The sequence below is a fragment of the Saccopteryx leptura genome, chromosome 1 (assembly GCF_036850995.1).
Source record: "Saccopteryx leptura isolate mSacLep1 chromosome 1, mSacLep1_pri_phased_curated, whole genome shotgun sequence".
NCBI classification, from domain to species: domain Eukaryota; kingdom Metazoa; phylum Chordata; class Mammalia; order Chiroptera; family Emballonuridae; genus Saccopteryx; species Saccopteryx leptura.
In genome coordinates, this window is record NC_089503.1 from 387,901,835 (window position 1) to 387,920,383 (window position 18,549).

General features: G+C 57.4%; 1 protein-coding gene across 2 annotated transcripts in view; it reads left to right on the top strand.

Annotated features, from left to right (window-relative positions):
- The window catches only part of LOC136387782 (butyrophilin-like protein 1), an 87,794-nt gene extending 70,357 nt beyond the window's left edge, over positions 1-17,437 (top strand). Inside the window, exons 1-9 of one of the 2 annotated variants that reach the window (XM_066359817.1) lie at positions 7,480-7,872; positions 9,139-9,486; positions 11,002-11,283; positions 11,664-11,873; positions 12,132-12,152; positions 12,572-12,598; positions 13,982-14,008; positions 15,835-15,861; positions 16,716-17,437. In XM_066359817.1, the coding sequence (XP_066215914.1) occupies positions 7,521-7,872; positions 9,139-9,486; positions 11,002-11,283; positions 11,664-11,873; positions 12,132-12,152; positions 12,572-12,598; positions 13,982-14,008; positions 15,835-15,861; positions 16,716-17,401 (1,980 nt within the window). In that variant the 5' untranslated portion in view covers positions 7,480-7,520 and the 3' untranslated portion in view covers positions 17,402-17,437. Of the gene's footprint in view, positions 1-7,479; positions 7,873-9,138; positions 9,487-11,001; positions 11,284-11,663; positions 11,874-12,131; positions 12,153-12,571; positions 12,599-13,981; positions 14,009-15,834; positions 15,862-16,715 lie in introns of those variants that run through there. The other variant, XM_066359818.1, reaches the window with a different exon arrangement.
- The last annotated feature ends 1,112 nt before the right edge of the window (positions 17,438-18,549 follow it).

The window sequence follows — 18,549 nt, forward strand, 5'->3', positions numbered from 1 at the left end:
TGGGGACAGCAAAGGGGAGAGCACAGGGCCGGGCAGCCTGGGCACGGTCATTGGGCGCCCTTCTTTCTGCTCTCCACTGCTCGCATTTTTAACCAAGAAAATGAAAGGATCACTTCACAGGAGGAGGGGAGAGAGTGGGAAGTGGTGAGCGGGTTAGTGAACAACTGGGACCTCCAGCTGTGAAGTAGGTGTTTCTGGTACCACTCACTCTGGGTCTCCGGACACCCGAGGGCAGAGTTCCAGGAGGGACTGCGCAGAACCGACTGGCGGGACAACCCAGGCTGGTCAGGGGACAGTGAGGATGCTATTTGCCTCCCAAGAGCTAGACTCTGTGGGTGGCAGGAAAGCAGGTGCAATGGATGAGGACAGTGCCGGTGGGTGTAGGTGGGCCAGGTGGGTGCAGGTGGGCGCATGTGGAAGCAAGTGGGCACAGGTGGGGGCAGGTTTGAACAGGTGGGCGCAGGTGGAAGCAGGTGGGAGCAGGTGGGTGAAGATGAGGCCAGGTGGGAGCATTGGGAGCAGGCTGGCACAGGTTTGCACAGATGGGAGCAGGTTGGCACAGGTGGGCGCAGGTGTGGACTGGTGGGAGCAGGGGGTGGCAGGAGGGCTGGGATGAGGTTAGGCACTGAGCTTCCCTGAGAAGGAAATGGGGCACGGAAGTCCAGGGGGCACAGGGCCCAGTCTGGGAGCAGCTCACTGGGGCGGGAGATGTGGGGAAAGGAGGGGACCACGGTGGCCTGATTGTGATGCCACTGGTTTTCAGAACACCAGGGACACAGAGCTCAGAGCCTCGTGCTGGGAACGCTTCTTTCTTTTTTTAAATTTATTTTTATTTATTCATTTTAGAGAGGAGGGAGGGAGGGAGAGAGAGAGAGAAAGAGAAAGAGAGAGAGAGAGAGAGAGAGAGAGAGAGAGAGAGAGAGAGAGAAGAAGGAGGGAGGAGCCTGAGGCATCAACTCCCATATATGCCTTGACCAGACAAGTGCAGGGTTTTGAACCGGCGACCTCAGTGTTCCCAGGTCGATGCTTTAACCACTGCACCACCAGAGATCAGGCTAGGGAACACTTCTCCCTGTCCCTGTGCACGTGTCCCCTTTCACATTGTGTACGAAACGCTCTGTAAACTTTCCTGAGTGTGAGCTGAGGAAGGAGAGGCCACCCCTCCTGTGGTCTGGGGGGTGGGCGCAGCAGAGAGGAACACAGCTGACCCTGTGGGGGGTCGGGCGGTGAGCCCTCTGGAACCCGCCCCTGGCTCTGCATTCGCCCTGCTGAGCCCCCTCCTCCCAGCAGCGAGCTTCCCTGGGGGCTCAGCCGGCAGCAGTTCTTCAGGGTGCGCTGGGAGGTGGCCTCACATCTGGAGAAGGGACATCAAGGGCTCTGGGTTGTCTCAGACCAGGGCCACCTCGGCCGCCAGTCTGCCTCTGCCACCTCCGTGTGGACCTACAGCTCCCACGTCCCGGGGTGTCCCACATGTCTGTGGAGGGAGGGTTGTCACCAGGCAGAAGCAATAGCTTTGAACTTGGGGAAGTGCCCCTGTAGGGACTGCTGGGGGCATTTCTGTATGAGCCCCTCCCCCGGGCCCATTTGTCCTGGGTCCTGTGACTCTCGGTAGCCCCGTCCTCCCCTCCCTTTCTCATTCCCCCCTGACCTGGGGACCTTTCAGAGAGACTGGCCTCTGTGGACTGATCCTGGCTGCTCCCTGGGGGGCTGGGGACTCCTCCCTCCCTCCCTCCCTCCCTCCCTCCCTCCCTCCCTCCCTCCCTCCCTCCCTCCCTCCCTCCCTCCCTCCCTCCCTCCCTCTCGTGTCTGGGCTTCTGGGACAGCAGTTGTCACCCTGCTGTTCCTCCTCCTCTAGCCCCTCCTGACTGGAGTGGGGGGCGGCTCCCCCTGCCTCAGACCCCTCCCCGCAGTTCCGTCACCGTACAAACAGCCCCTCTACAACGTGGAGCCGTCTCCGTGGAATTCTGCTTCCTGCGGGGACCCTCGGTCTCCCACTCTTCTCTCCTCGCCCTCAGCGGGCTGGGCACGGGCTGGTTTCCCGCGAGGGGAGGGGAGGCTCCCTCACTCGGGCCTGTGCTCCGTCTCAGCAGAAACCTGGAGAAGAGTCTCTGCTTCCTTCTCCCCCCCCCCCCCCCCCCCCCCCCCCCGGCTCAGCTTTCAGCCCCTCCCCCTGCCTGACCGTCTGGCTCCGGCCTCTGAGTCAGTGCCCCAGGCTTTCACCGAGGGGTCAAGTGCCCACCGGCCTGGCCGTTCTCAGCTTCCCATGCCGGGCGATCTAGAGCGCACCCAGGGGACCCTGTCCCCCGGGGCGTCAAAGCTGGGAAGTGAGGCCCCTTCTCCACCACGCTCCCCTGCCCTCCGTTCGTGCACGTTTCTAAGCTCGGTCCCACCCTTTCTCGGTGACCGACACGGAAGCGCCCTTCTGTCTGCCACGTGCGGCCACAAGGGGGCAGCAGAGCCCCACGGCCCCTGGCTAGCCCGGACTGGCCGCAGGTCTATTGTTGCCCTGGTTACTGCCCCACCCACACAGCACCCTCCTTCTGGGCGCGTCCCACGTGGGGTGGTCCTGCCTCCTCCCTCTGAGACCTGAGGCTTTAGAGAAGATTTCCGCAGCAGAGGGTTCGGAGCGCGGGGTTCTCCAGACTTTTTGGGTCACAGACTCCATCCAAGAACGTACTTTGACCACGCAGTTAACCACTATGTTGTAAACGTTATACAGATAACACTTCAAAAGAGATAAGAGCAAGCTTTGAATTTTTAAAAATAATTTTATTCATTGATTTTTATGGGAGGGGCGGAGCCAGAAATATGAACTCATAGTTGCTTCACTTTAGTTGTTGATTGGTTTCTTGTTGTATGTCCCTTGGGGGTGTATGCCAGGGGGATTTTGAGGTGACCTCAGGTTTTCAGGTTGACACTCTATCCACTGTGACATTACCGGCCAGGTGAGAGTAAGCCTTTCTCTTCTTTTCTTCTTTTCTTTCTTTCTTCTTTTCTTTTCTTTTTTAAATTTTAGTTATTCATTTTAGGAAGAAGAGACGGGGGTGTGGGGGGGGAGCAGGAAGCATCAACTCCCACGTGTGGTGTGCCTTGACCAGGCAAGCCCAGGGTTTCAAACTGGTGACCTCAGCGTTCTAGGCTGACGTTTTATCCACTGTGCCACCAGAGGTCAGGATCCCACAGGGTCACTTTTTGAAATAACAGCTCACTCATATTCACCTTTATTTAATGGCTTAGGTATTTACCCGGAGCTGCTCTGAAAGTGTTGAAGCAACTGAAAGATCAGAGGCGCTGTGGGCTGTTAAGGAGGAAAGCGGACTACTCACCTCGTTAGCGTGAGGATACTTCATACTAGAGCAAGAAACATCACTCCTGGTTAGTGAATAGCTTTTATTTATTTATTTATTCATTCATTTATTAGTTTTTGAAAAGACTTTACAGAGAGGTGAGAGGAACAAGAAGTTATCAATTCATAGTTGCTTCACTTTAGTTATTCATTGTCGGATTTGCCTTGACCACGCAAGTCCAGGGTTTTGAACCGGCAATGTGAACATTCCAGGTCGATGCTCTATCCCAGGGGTCCCCAAACTTTTTACACAGGGGGCCAGTTCACTGTCCCTCAGACCGTTGGAGGGCCGGACTATAAAAAAACAACAACTATGAACAAATCCCTATGCACACTGCATATATCTTATTTTAAAGTAAAAAAACAAAAACAAAACGGGAACAAATAAAATATTTAAAATAAAGAACAAGTAAATATAAATCAACAAACTGACCAGTATTTCAATGGGAACTATGCTCCTCTCACTGACCACCAATGAAAGAGGTGCCCCCTTCCGGGGGCCGGATAGATGGCCTCAGGGGGCTGCATGTGGCCCGCGGGCCGTAGTTTGGGGACCCCTGCTCTATCCACTGCACCACCACAGGTCAGGCTGTGAACAGCGTTTATTTCTTTGTGTGTGTTTGTGTGTGTGTGTGTGTGTGTGTGTGAGAGAGAGAGAGAGAGAGAGAGAGGAAAAAAGAGAAGAATGAACTCACAGTTACATCACTTGAGTCGTTCATTGATTGTTTTTCATATGCGCCTAGACAGGAGCTCAGGCTGAGTCAGTGACCCCTTGCTCAAGCCAGTGACCCTGGTATCATGTCGATGATCCCCACTCAAGTCGGCGACCCTGTGGTCAAGCCAGATGCCTGGGGACTTGGGACCTCAGCATCCCAGGCCTGGCGCGCTCCACTGCGCCACCACCGGTCGGGCAGGACAGCGTGTATTGTTAAAGCAGCCGGTAGGGGACGCAGGGGTGCGGGGAGAGGGCAGCGAAGTTCCCTGCTGATGTCCTTCCTGACAGCGCTTCCCGGCGTCCTTCCTTCCAGTGTTCCTCAGGAAAATCTGCTGTCACCTTCTCCCCCCAACACGGAATCAAAGGGCTGGGATTCTGGGGAGATAAGCTTCCGGCCCCATCATCCTGGGACGTTTCTGAGTCCAAGGTCCCTTTCTGCTGCTCCAGGCCGGACTAGTTAGGGCGCAGTCGGGGTGGGTGGGGTTTAAGGGCAGGCTGAGGGTGGGGCGCAGGGTTCTCTTTGCGGCTCTACCCCCCCCCCCTAAAGTTTCTGGATTAAGGGTTATGGATGGCAGGGCGCTGTCCTTATTTAATTTCTGTTTGCATGTGGGAGAACAGAGAGGCAGGAATATAAATCTGGTCACCCAGCCCATGTGCTGCTGAAGGGACGCCTCCTCCAGGGAGCCGACAACAGGTTCCTGCGTGCTCACCACGTTCCAGACACGCGGCAGGACACAGTGCCTCTTCTCGTGGATTTCACAGACACCCCAGAGATGAGCCCATGTCAGGGCCGTGAACAGGGTGCCACCAACCCCTCGTCCAGTACGGGGCAGGCCATGGGGGTCGGGAGAGTGGTGAAGCCCCCTTCCCCCCCAGACAGGGGCACGTTAGGTGAGACCGCGGGTGACAGTCTGATGGAGAGAGATCTGGAGCACCAGTGGGAAGGTCCAAGCTGGGAAAGCTGTGAGTGGGAGGACCTCACCTGGGGCCAGGGAGGGAGCACTGGGGGGGGGGGGAGGGAAGACGGGGAGGAGATCAGACAGGCCCCAGAGGCCTGAGCCCCAGAGAAGAGGTTTAGGCAGAGGAATCCCTCCAAGGGACAAGGCAGAGAGTTCCCAGAAGCTGACTTGAGGGGACCTTGTCCTCGGAAGGACAGTGAACCCGAGGAGGTGAGGCTGGACATGAGTCAGGGACCTCCATAGGGCGGCCGAGGCTTGGGCTGGGTGACAAATGAGGGTGGCTTGGAGCCAGGTGCTGGCTGTGACTCTGGACAGAGAGCACAGCATCTAGGATGGCCCCAAGCATCTGGCAGAGAAAACCGGGGGACACAGGCACCCCTCACTGGGACAGGAACAGCGCCGGAATGGGGGCTGCAGAGAAAGACCCCGAGCTCAGGGGTTTTCCCTGCGGCCTTTCCTGCATATCCCGCGGCCTGGCAGGCAGGGTCTGAGCCGCTGAACTCAGGCCATGGGCGATGTCAAAATATTAGCAAGCCACAGGGCCCTGACCACTCAGTGTGGACAGGCCAGGGTCTTGGAGTCGGTCCTGAAAGGTCCTTGTGCCTGGTGCGAACCCTCGGAAGCCTGGTTGTGGGGGCTTCTGGGTCATCTGTTGGTGAAGAGAGGACAAACAGCTGTACTGGCCAGTTTGTACAAAGCCTCGGTCCAGGGTGATTACGAACCAACAGGAGTCACTTCTGTCATGAGCAGACCTAGGCACACGGCTGTGCCACACTCAGTCCTACCTGTGGTTTAGAACAAACCCTGGCTAGCTGGCTCAGTGGAAGCGTCCACCCAGCGTGTGGAAGTCCCGGGTACAAATCCAGGTCAGGGCACACAGGAGAAACGCCCATCTGCTTCTCCACCCCTCCCCTTCTCTCTCTCTCTTCCCCTCATGCAGCCATGGCTTGAAAAGTTCAAGCAAGTTGGCCCCTGGCTCTGAGGATGGCTCCAGGGTCTCAAGCTAAACTAGCTCGGTTGCTGAGCAATGGAGTAGCAGCTGCAGATGGGTAGGGCATACTGGGTGGATCCTGGTTGGGGAGGATGCCAGAGTCTGTCTCTCTGACTTCCTGCCTCTCGCCCTCTCACTAAAATAAAATAAAATAAAAGACAAGCAACAGGAGTGTAGCAGCCTTTCCACACGCGGCCCTGGCCTGAGCCTCTGTCCGCCCCCTGCAGGGCTGTTTCAGCACCTGGGCCGCCCTCCGCTGCCCTGACCCCGCTGTGACCTCCAGACACCCGGGCGCTGTGCAGAGGGCAGGGCAGAGTCTGCGGGGCGCTCTCGGCAAGCTTTCATTTCTCCCGGTGGAAGGAGCCGGAGAAGGGCGGCTTCTTCACGCCGGGGCCCAGGGCCCGGTCCCCGCAGATGCCCCTGCAGCCGGGCCAGGCTCTGCTGCACCCATCTCTCCGCACGAGGGTCCTGACACCGGCCTTGCGTCCGGCAGCAGGTTTGGGGCTCTGAGCGTGGACTCGGGGTCTGCCGGGGTCCCTGGTCCTTCTCTCGCTGCTGCTGCGTTTAGAGTCGCTCCGACAGTCCCGGAGTTTCGCAGCAGGTAAGCTGGTCCGGACACCGGGGATCCAGAGGAGGAAGCAGGGAAGGAGGGGCTGGGTGGGTGCGGGCAGCGCGGGGAGATAGCGGAGCTGCAGGAAGTCCCTGGAGAGCCGGGCGGGGATCCTCGCAGAGAGAGGAGAGTCCCTGCTTGCCGTCTGCCCGTCCGAGGGCCTGACCGGGCACCTGCCGCACGCAGGGCCGTCCTTGGTCCGGAGCAGGAAATGGAGGGAGGGATGGAAACGAAGGTGAGTTACAGAAGTGCGCAGAGGAAGCGCACGTGCTGTGCTGGGAGCAACGTTTCCAGAAGGGAGAGGGGGGCTTAGTCTGTTCCAATGTTCCAGCGAGTCCCCGCTGTCATTAGGAGGCTAGGGGCGGACAGAACTATGAGCAGGGGCCCACACGTCCTTCCCGGGAGGGGACTGAGTCTGCACCCTCTGTCCTGGGGAGTCACCGGTGGTGTGTAAACAATGGACAGGAAGAGGGGCAGTGCCTCCCATGGACGCAGGGGATGAGGATGGAGGGACTTCTACCCCCCCCCCCTTCTTAGTGAGAGAAGAGAGAGAGAGAGACAGACTCCCGCATGCGCCCCACCCGGGATCATCCGGCAACCCCCATGTGCGTCCGTGCTCACAACCGAGCTATTCTATGGCCTGAGCCAGAGGCTCCACGGAGCCATCCTGAGCGCTCTGGAAGCAGCCCAGCCTTGGCTGCAGGAGGGAAGAGAGAGAGAGAGAAGGAGGAGGAGGGGAAGGGTGGAGATGCAAACAGTCACTTCTGCGTGCTCTGACAGAATCACCCCGGGACTTCCCCGTGCCTGGACGGTACCACTGAGGCCACAGCCAGGGCTGGATTCTTTTCTTCTGAGCAGCTTGTCCCTGCGCTGTGGGTGCCGTCCTGGGGTGGGAAGGGATGGATGTTTTCCCCAGCAAACGTAAGGGTTCTCTGGCTCCACAGAGGCTTTCAAAGAAGATGGGAAAAGCCCATGTCAGTCCTTTCCTGGTATCAGGGTGGCGTGGGGCCCACCACGCCCTCAACGTAATGAACCAGGAGGGAAGGCTGTGCTCTGGCTGCGGACAGCTGCCAGCCCCCAGCGCTGTGGTCCCTTGCGAGGTCCCCGAGCTCCCTCTGCTGGTCTCACCCGCCTCCTGCCCGGCGTCTCCCCAGCTCGAGGAGGACATGGAGCGTCTCTGCAGCCTGGCTGTGCGCCGCCGTCTCAGCTCCCTGCTCCTGCTCCTCCAGCTGTTCGCTGGCGGGTCCGCTGGTGAGTGTGTCCCCCCTCCTCCTGCTGCTCCTGGTGGGTGGGAGCTAGGAGGGTGGGGGGACACGTCCCCCCTCTGCCAGCTGTCTCCGTCCCCCCCCCCCAGTGGGGGCTGTTGGTGGAGGCCTCTCTCTGGATGCTCCCCAACCAATAACTGTAGTCAGACATTTAAGAACATTTACCAAACCACGTTTTACAAGTCAGCTATCAGAAATGCAAAACCACTTCTCCTGTGGCTCTCGCTTCCTTTCTCTTTTTAGCATGTGTGTGCAACAGAGACACACAGACAGACAGACAGGAAGGCAGAGAGATGAGATGCATCAACTCATAGCTGCAGCACCTTAGTTGTTCATTGATTAATTTTCATACGTGCCTTGACCCAGGGGAAGGGGCTCCAGCCGAGCCAGTGACCCCTTGCTCAAGTCAGGTACCTGGGCTTCAAGCAGCGACCATGTGGTCATGTCTGTGATCCCATGCTCAAGGTGTTGACCCCGTGCTCATGCTGCTGAGACCGCACTGAAGCCAGTGACCTTGGCTGGGGACATTGGTCTTTCGAACCCGGGTCCTCAGCATCTCATGCTGACTCTCTATCCACTGTGCCACCGCCTGGTCAGGCTGAGCTTTCTTTCTTAACAAGCAGTGTTTTGTGTTCCCGTGAGTGATGGGAGTGAGGACAGGATTGTAAAGAAAGTAGCAATTGTCTTTAGTTTTTGGGTCACAGGGAATTCAGCAGAGGGAAGGACAGGGCACCCACAGTTAGGGGCGGGGTGTGGCTGAGTGACCAGGAGCTCAGACTGGGCCACCGGTGTGTGCTTTGCTCAGTTTCCAGTCCTGTCCTAGGAGGATCAGGGTGGAGCTTGGTTCTCAGAGGGTGGTCCCCGGGCATCCCTGCCAGCTCCCTGGGGAACAACTTGGAAATGCACGTCCTCAGGCCCCAGACCCGCTGCGCAGAGGCCCTGGGGCGGGGCCCAGCGACCTGTGTCCAGGCCCCCTGTTGATTCCGATGCTCCCTGGACGAGAGAACCCGGCTTACAGCCCTTCCCGGAGGGGTGGGGACAGGAGCAGAGGGGATGAGGGGGTCGTTTTGACATCCTTTTGGGGTCACAAAGTTGTGGTCAGAGGACTGGGCCCTGACTCAGAGTCGTCACAGCTCAGCCCAGCAGAGCCAGTTAGATTGTCACTGGCCCCCACCTCCCGGGGCCCTCTGCCTGATGTTCCGACCTCCATTCAGCGTGTCCCCATTTCTCTCTCTTGTGTCTGTGTCCACAGAGGAGTTCTTGGTGTTTGGACCCGGAGAACCCATTGTGGCACTGCTGGGCGGGAACATCTCACTGCCCTGTGGCCTTGCATCAGGCATGAGTGTGGAGAACATGGAGCTGAGGTGGTTCCGCTCCAAGTTCTCCGAAGCCATGTACGTGTATCAGAACGGCTGGGAGCAGACGGAGGAGCTGATGGCGCAGTACGCGGGGCGGACCTCGCTGGACAGGGAGTTCTTCACCCAGGGGCGGGCGGCCGTGGTCATCCACAAGGTCCAGGCCTCCGACAACGGGCTGTATTCCTGCTTCTTCAGAAAGGGACGCTTGTACGATGAGGCCACTTTGGAGCTGAAGGTGGCAGGTTGGTCACTTGATCGGTGCTCTGGGGTCCTGGAGTTGGGGGAACCTGGGGGACAAGGTCATTCAGCCGCTCATTTTGCAGACGAGGAAAGGGAGCCCATCCGCTCATCCGCTTACTCAGTACGGCACATGGAGGCCCTCCGCTGTGCCAGGTCCTGTCCGGGGCCCCTGGGGTGTTCCAGTGAACCCGAGGTCCCTGCCCTGTAGAGTTGTCGTCTGGAGACGGTACACAGACGCATAGTTAGATGGTAGGTTAGAGGGGATGTCAGGGGTGGTTAGGTCTTAGGATAAAAGGTCAAGAGGAGCAGTGGGAGGGGCCCTGGGTGTGGGGCGGGGCGGGAAGGGAGGTGTCACGGTCACACAGGGGCTCTGACGGGTCCTCTTGACAATCTGAGCAAAAGTTCTGAGGAAGTCGGCGGTTAGCGGGTGCTCATCTGGGGTGAGGGTGCTAAGCTGAGGGAGCACTCCGTGTAAAACCCGAGCCAGGAGTGAGCTGTGTGTCTGGGCTCCCGAGGAGGCCATTGTGGTTTGTCTGTAAGATGAGTGAGCCACTCGGAGGTGGTAAGGGGTGACCATACCGGAAGCCAGACCCCTGGTGTGGGTGGGATTGCTGCCCCCTCCCGCAGCTGTCAGGGAAAGTTCACAGGGAGTGCTCACTCCAACGGGCGCTTGAGTTCACCAGCCAACGTCCCACAGCCCACTTGAGGTGACCGGACTGACTAGGAGGTGAGGAGGCAATGACTGGTTTCCAGCAGTGAACAAACGAACAGTCCGTGTGGCCGGAGTGTGTGGCCCAGAGGAGCACAGGTGGTGGGAGTTGGGGTTGGGGTTCAGTAGAAAGAGCAGAGCGAGGGGAGGCAGACACCAGCTCATGGGGACGGTATGCTATGGACTTTGGATGCATCTCTGGGAGAAGTGTACCACGTGGTGCGGACGCACTCCCCTTGCAGAGGTGAGGCTGTCTGGGGTGAGCAGAGCTGAGGCGCAGGCGCAGTTACGTGGTGGGGAGGGTGGTCGCCTGGCCGCAGGAGCGGCACTAGGTTGCGCAGGGTGCATCAGAGAGCTCATGAGGTTTATACAGTTGATCCAGCTGAGTGAGGAGATTTGGGGACGCAGACAGTTTCAGGGAGAAGACTGGGCTGCAGAGACTCCCAGGGTTTTCCTTTGGCTTCTGGGGAAAGACTTTTTCGTGTTAAGTAAGCATTGCACCAGAATGCGAGGCTCACCAAGCGATCTACCGGATAGCCAAGCAGACACGACCACTGCACGCATGTCTCTGATGAGCGATTACTAGTTCTCAGGAGAGAGGACGTGAGAGCGCCACTGTCCCACACGGTTCACCCTATATTTACCTGGTAATTGGGGTCTTTATCACAGGAGGTGGTTTTACAACTTAGAGCACGTGCCCCCTTGCTCTACCCCTGCCCTCCCACAGGCAGGGGACAGTGGGGTGCTCCCTGCCCCGATGTTGACATTTGAAAGACACAGTTCTAATTCTCCCCCCCCCCTCCCGCAGGTGTGGGCTCTGCGCCCCGAGTGCACATCACGGGGCCGGAGGAGGATGGCGTCCGCGTCGCGTGCAGCACCTCAGGGTGGTTCCCGAAGCCGCAGGTGCAGTGGAGAGACCTGAGTGGGGAGAAGTTCCTGGCCTTCTCTGAGACCCACGCCCGGGACGCTGCAGGGCTGTACAGCGTGGAGGCCGCCCTGGTGGTGAGAGAGCGCTCCGCAGGCAACGTGACCTGCTCCCTGCTGAACCCCATCCTGGGCCAGGAGAAGGCGATGGCCATCTTCATCCCGGGTCAGTGCTGCTGGTCTCCCCGCGGAGCTGGAGGGGGCGGGGTCTCCCGGCGGAGCTGGAGGGGGCGGGGTCTCCCGGCGGAGCTGGAGGGGGCGGGGTCTCCCGGCGGAGCTGGAGGGGGCGGGGTCTCCCGGGGAGCTGGAGGGGGGACAGGGTCTCCCGGGGAGCTGGAGGGGGGACAGGGTCTCCCAGTGGAGCTGGACGGGGGTGGGGTGGGGTGGAGTCTCCCAAGGTAGTTAGAGGTGGGCGGGGTCTCCCAGGGTTGATGGAGGGGGGCGGGGTCTCCCAGCAGATCTGGATGAGGGGGCGGGGCCCTGATCCCGCGGGCGGGGCTGGGCTGTCCTGAACTAGGATTCTGATGGGTCCCTGGCCGGGTGCAGAGCCCTTCTTCCCCCAGGTCTCTCCCTGGCCACCAGGAATGTGGTTTTTCCTGGGGAGCGTGGCCGCACTGGGGCTCCTGCTCTTTGGGGCTGGCTATTACACCTGGAGACAGCACTCCATGTGGGCGAAGGCGCGCAGAGAACAGGCCAGGTTGCGTTGGGCTAAGGAGAAGGACAGGCAGACTAAGGAGGAGGCGCTGAAGGCCAGAGGTAAGGCTGGTGGGCGTGGAGGCCGGTGCCGAGAGGGACAGGCCGGTGGCCATGCCAGACTCCAGGGCTTCAGCTCTCCAGGGAGACACAGGGCCCTCAGCCCGAAGCAGGAGGCTGTGGAGATTCAAGGAGGGCAGCTGGAAGCTCGTGGGTGGGAGTTTGGAGTCAGAAGTTCTGGGGTAGAGAGAGATCCTTTGTCGTGGGTGCCCAGGCTCACTGTCTTTCTGGGAGTTCAGGATGGTTTTCTCTCTCTTTCAGATGAACTCCAGGCTCAGCTTGGTAAGTTCTGCTTCTCCTCCTGGTCTGTTTGTGTCCCCTTCATGGGACACATTCTGGTTCTTTTTTCTTTTTTTAAGTGGGAGGAGGAGAAATAGTGAGACAAACTCTCACATAACATCTGGGGCTCATGGTCTAATCAAGTGAGCTATTTTTAGTGCCTGAGGAGACACTTCCAATGAGCTCTCCTCAGTGCCCAGGGCCAACACTCAAACCAGTTGAGCTACTGGCTGTGGGAAGGAAAGAGAGAGAGAAGGGAGAGAGGGAGGGGTGGAGAAGTGGATGGTTGCTTCTCCTGTGTGCCCTGACTGGTAATGGAACCCGGGACGTCCATATGCCAGGCTGAAGCTCTATCCACTGAGCCATCGACCAAGGCTGACATTCTGGTTCTTAGCTCTCGTGTTTCCTGTGTTGTCTTTCAGAGTGGAGGAAGGCAGTTTACCTGGCTGGTGAGTGACTCTCCACATGTCTTTGATGCTCTGTCCCACCTGTGCCCGGGAGTCCCTCTCCTTCTTTCTGTCTCGGCACACACATGTGGACCCCTTTTCTTGGGGCGGAAGTGGGAGCCTGCGGGAGGTACAACCCTGGTCCCTGGGCTCCACGTACGGTGGCTTCCGTTTGGCCCCAGTGCTGGGAAGCAGGTTGGATGGAGGCCCCGGAGACTGTCATCACCCCGAGTCTCATTCCCGCCCTGACCCGCCCACCGTCTGGCTAGTTTTCTGGTCTTCAATGCCCCTGCTCCCGGTCAGCACCTGGAACGGAGTCACGTAAATAAACGGGGTCAATCAGTTTAGGATTGTGGCCTCCTCCCTCCCTGAGACACCAGCCAGGGAGTCTGTTCTCCCCAGTCCCTGAGGTGCTTGCTGATCAGAATGTCCTGGGAGGACCGGGTTACCACACAGGGGACGGGATGGGAGGGCTGTCAGTGCCCCAGGACAGAGATGCTTAACTTTAGAACTAACTGACCTGAGAGAGATTGGCCCCCTTACCCCAGAGCTCACCTCACACCCCTTCCTTAAGTTAATGCCTTTTGTGAGTTACACTTGTTTTATTTATTTTATATTTTTTAAATTAAGTGAGAGGCAGGAAGTCAGACTCTGGCATGTGCCCTGACCAGGATCCACCCTGCATCCTCCTTACCAAGGGAGTTCTGCCCTTCTGGAACTGTTGCTCCATTGCTCGGCGACCAAGCTATTTTAGCACCTGAAGAGAGGCCATGGTACTATCTTAGTTTTTAGGGCCAACATGCTCGAACCAACAGAGCCATGGCTGCAGCATGGAGAGAGAGAGAGAGAAAGAGAGAGAGAGAGAGAGAGAGAGAGAGGGAGAAGGAGGGATGATTGCTTCTCCTGTGTGTCCTGGCTGAGAATCAAACACATAATATCCACGCACAGGGCACTGCTCTATCACTGAGCCAACAGGCCAGGGGCAAGTTATACCTTTATTAGAATGAGTTTGGACACAAAAGTGCTTAAATAGAACAATGGAAAAATTTATATTTTATTTCCTAAATGTTTTCCACACCAAGCATAGTTTTTGACCCCGAATGGCAGCCCTGAGCAGCAAGGGACACAGGAGATTTTGAGGTCGTTTCAGCACAGGACAGCTAAGTGGCCTACCACAGGTCACATGGCAGCAGCCGGCAGTAATGCAGGCTTCCTGGCCTGAGGTCGGGGTTTCCCGCCACCCCTGCTGGCCGCAGGTGGCAGAGGCCGTCCCCTCCCCAGCCCCCGCCCTGTGGGTGGTCTCCCCTGTGGGACAGAGGAGGCAGGAGACGGGTGCTGAGCAGGCTTGTTGGGGCTGAGCTCTCACTGGGGTGTGTTCCCTTTCAGCCTGGAGGAAGGCCCAGCTGTATGCAGGTAAGGGACTCACTTCCTGTGGCCTCCCCTCCCCGGCCTTGACCCTGCTCCTTCTCCGTCTGTACACCCCACACCAGGGTGGGGCTGGTGTCCCTGCTCTCCTTGTCACGGGTGTGCCCTCCATCTGAGAGTGCAGGGACCCCTCACTGGGACACAGCTCTTCTGCCTTGTGGGCCTGTCCTGGATTGCAGGTCACCGTTAGGGCCAGACATCCATCCTGAACACTCCCTGCTCTATTGGTACTTCTTCTTCCTTTCTTTTCTTTGGAATTTTTTTCTTAGTGAGAAGCAGGGAGGCAGAGAGGCAGACTCCTGAGTGTTCCCGACCGTGATCCACCCGGCATGCCCACCAGGGGGCGATGCTCTGCTGCAACTGGAGCCATTCTAGTGCCTGAGGCAGAGGCCATGGAGCCATCCTCAGCGCCCGGGCCAACTTTGCTCCAATGGAGCCTTGGCTGCAGGAGGGGAAGAGAGAGATAGAGAGGAAGGAGAGGGGGAGAGGAAGCAGATGGGCCCTTCTCCTGTGTGCCCTGGCCAGGAATCGAACCCGGGACTCCTGCACACCAGGCTGATGCTCTACCACTGAGCAAACTGCCCAGGGTCTGTATTCGTACTTCCTGGTACAGTGACAGAGGAGAGGTCAGTCGTGAGGACAGATCAGTGATGTCTTTCTGGAAGGTGTCAGCGGTGCTGGGCATAGGACATGGGCATCTTTGGGGGGCACAGCAGGGTCTCTCCTGGGAGCTCTCAGTCTCTCTGGGGAGCAGAGGACAGGTCACTATTTTTAGGTTCATCTTTATGGAAAGGGAGTTGATTTTTGCTTCCACAAACGGTGAAAAGAAGAAGAAAATCTGTTAGTGTCTGTCCTCTTACTGAATGCTTGTCTTTTCTGCTTTGACCTCGGTCTCCCTTCCTAGCCTTCTCTCATTGTCTCCTAACTGGGCGGGACTTCTCTGACCCTGGATCCACAGTTCTCTGCACTCACAGCTCAGTCATCCTCCGAGTTCAGCCCAGACAGCCTGCGTTCTTTCTTCTCACGGCTTACAGACAACTTACAAATTCAGCTTAATCCGTTCTTCATTAATAAATGGACATTTTTCCCCCCTTAAGTGAGAAGCGGGGAGGCAGAGAGACAGAGTTTCGCATGTACCCTGACCGGGATGCACCTGGCTAGCCTCTTATGGGGCGTTGCTCTGCCGATCAGGGCCATTGTCCTGTTGCTTGGCAACCGAGGTATTTTAGTGCCTGAGGTGAGGCCATGGAGCCTCAGCGCCTGGGGACAATTTGCTCTAACTGAGCCACGGCTGTGTGAGGGGAACAGAGACATAGAGAGAGAGAAAGGGAAGGAAAGGGGTGGAGAAGCAGACGGTTGCATCTCCTGTGTGTCCTGACCAGGAATCGAACTTGGGACATTGACATGCTGGCCCAATGCTCTACCGTGGAGCCAAACGGCCAGGGTGTAAATGGACAGATTCATCTCCCCAGTTCTTTTCAAGAAAACCTAGCGTTCAGGATGGTTGTGTGGCTCAGGACTTGAGAAAGCAACTCTGATACTCAAGTCTGGGTCCCTTTGTTCAGGACGGTATCTGGACTCTCAGTCTCTGAGTGTTTAGCTTTATGGCTTAACTTTCATGGGGAGGTGGCAGCGTGACAACTGTGTGTGTGTGTGTGTGTGTGTGTGTGTGTGTGTGTATCAAAAAGAAACAGATGCACCAGCTGAGTGTTCCCCAAACACCTCCACTGTAAATCCTGCATCAGTGTGTTTCAGAAAAGTAGGTTCCGACCAATGTCTGCAAATCTCTGACGTGACACGTGGCTCTCTTGCAGATTGGCGGCAGGAGAAGTTCCCGTCCTGTGAGTGACTGTGTTTCTATTTATCAAGTGAGAGGCAGAGGTGGTGAGATAGACTTCCCGCATGCACCCCGACAAGGCTCCACCTGGTATCCCCATCTGGGACAATGTTCTGCCCATTTGGGGCGGCCGCTCTGTTGCTCAGAAACCCAGCTATTCTAGTGCCTGAGGCAAGGCCATGGAGCCATCGTCAGTACTGGGGGCCAAATAGATCATTCCAGCCATGGCTGCAGGAAGGGAAGAGAGAGAAAAAGAGAGAAGGGGGAGGTTGAAGGGTAGAGAAGCAGATGATCACTTCTCCTGTGTGCCCTGACTAGGAATTGAACCTGGGATTTCTACACGCCAGGTTGATACTCTATCGCTTAGCCAACCCGACAGGGCCAAGTGCTGTGTTTTCTGGGTGCTCCTCCAGCTGTCCCCACAACCTCGGCCCTCCTCAGTGCTCTGTGGTGATGGAGATGCCGGCGCCATCCCTGGAGCTGGGCTATCCTGAAATCTCCAGGAAAATGGATGGCTGAGGGCTTTTATGAGAAGGGTGTGATGTTCTGTTCTCTGTGTTTCCTGCTCTGGGATGGACGGAATACATGTTTATACCATGTTTGGGGCTGGTGGCTCTGGCTGACACTGGAGATATTCCTCACTGTTGGTGTCCAGGTTGGTCCTCAAAGTCCATGGGACACATCTAACCCCAAATAAGTCCTGTGTTTCCTTCTCCTGTTTGGAGGGCCGTGGGCTTGAGTCACAAGGCTCTCACCTCAGGGGGCTTAGCTGTCCCCCCATGTAGCTAAGTGTGGGGGGAGTTGGTGCCCGTGTTGTGGGGCAGGACAGGGCTTTTCAGGTTTGCCCTCTCTCTGCAGGGCTCGTCACCCTCGATCCAGACTCTGCTCATCCCGGCCTGGTCATCTCTCAGGAAAATATGCGTGTGACCTTGAAGGACTCCCATGAAGACTCAGTTTCTACCTGCAGCGTGCTGGGCCTTGAGGGCATCACGTCAGGGCGCTGGCACTGGGAGGTGGCGGTCTCCGATTCGGACAAAAGCCAGTGGGCTCTGGGGGTGTGCAGGGGGGATGTGAAAAGGAAAGGCTGGTACAGAGAGTCCCCAGAAAGGGGGTTCTGGGTCGTGGGGCGGCTTGAACGTGGCTATTGTGCCTGCACTGTCCCTGAGACTGTTTTTGAGAAGTGGTTTTCTGACAGGGTGGGGGTTTTCTTGGACTACGACGGAGGGGATGTCTCCTTCTACAACATGACTGATGGCTCCCACATCTTCTCTTTCCCTCCAGCCTCCTTCTCAGGGACCCTCTTTCCATATTTCATGTTGAGATCAGGGGGTGTGTCCCTGACCATCTGCCCCAAGGTGGGTGGGCCCGAGGGGCTCCCTGTGCCCCTGAGCCTCCCAGGGGCGGGGATCAGCTCAGACTCTGGTGTTGATGAGGTTGAGTGTTCACTACTGTCCTTCAATGTGGAGCCCACGCTCCCGTCAGTGCCCTTTCCCATTCCTGACTTTCCTTCTGAAGATGAACTTTCCTTGTGGCTAAAGCTCTGAGGTCAGTCCCGCCAGGTGGAGAGTCACCCTCCTGCCCGGCTGCCGGCTCCGCCCGTGCGGTGACAAGTACCGTCAGGTCCTGCCTTGTGCTCGGGCAGCAGGTCACAGAAGGTGACCGAGCTGGTTTGGGACAGGCCATATTCTGATGTGGAAGTTGTTTTCCTGTCTGGAGTGAAACACATTTCATGGCCTCGTTATACTGTTCGAACCCGAAGGGGGTGAGGGGCTGAGCTGCTCTGCAGAACCGAGTGGGGCTTCCTTCATCCAACGTGGGTTTGTGCAGAACATCCGCTGGGCTCAGTGAGGGTCGTCTGCAGGTCTGTTTTGGGGGCTCCTCACCATCTGACTGGAAAAGTTGGCTCTCCAGAAATCTCCAGGGAAATGGATGGCTGAGGGCTTTAACCAGGAGAGGGGTCTGCTGTTCTGTTCTCAGTGTTTCCTGTTCTGAGAGGGACGGAACCCTTGTTCAAACGCAGTAAAGTATCTGTTACGTGTGAGAAGGCTGTGCCGTGTTAATTTCGGGAACCAAGGAGAAGCCCGTGGGCCCCCCTTTAGTGTGTTAGTACCGGGTGGAGAGAGGAGAATGCTACCCGGGTTCAGTGTGAATGAGTGACCCAGCGATCCCCCTTCTGGGACTGTATCTGAAGAAACCGAAACACTAATTCAAGAGGACACAGGCCCCTATGTTCACTGCAGCGTTCTTCACGGGAGCCCAGATGTGGGAGCAGCCCAGTGCCTGTCAGTAGGTGACTGGATAAACAATCTGTGCTATATTTACTCAATGCCATACTCTTCGGCTGCAAAATGGAAGGAACTCTTACCTTCTGCAGCAGCACAGATCGAGCTGGAGAATACTGTATGATGTTAAGTGAAATAAGCCAGGCAGAGAGACACAAATAGTGTATGATCTCACTCATATGTGTCATTGACTGAACTAAGTCAGCTAACATACAGAATAGAAAGTGACTGCTGGATACAGGGAGCAGCCTGCCAGCGGTCAGAGAGGAGGGACCGGGGGCCTGGTGAGAAAGGTGAAGGTGTAATCATATCAGCTTCAACGCCTGAGCGGTGAAAGCCCGTAGCACCTTGAGAGGCAGGCGCTGGTGTGAAGGAGAGAGGTTTCTTCAAGAGCCAGCAGCCTGAGAAGA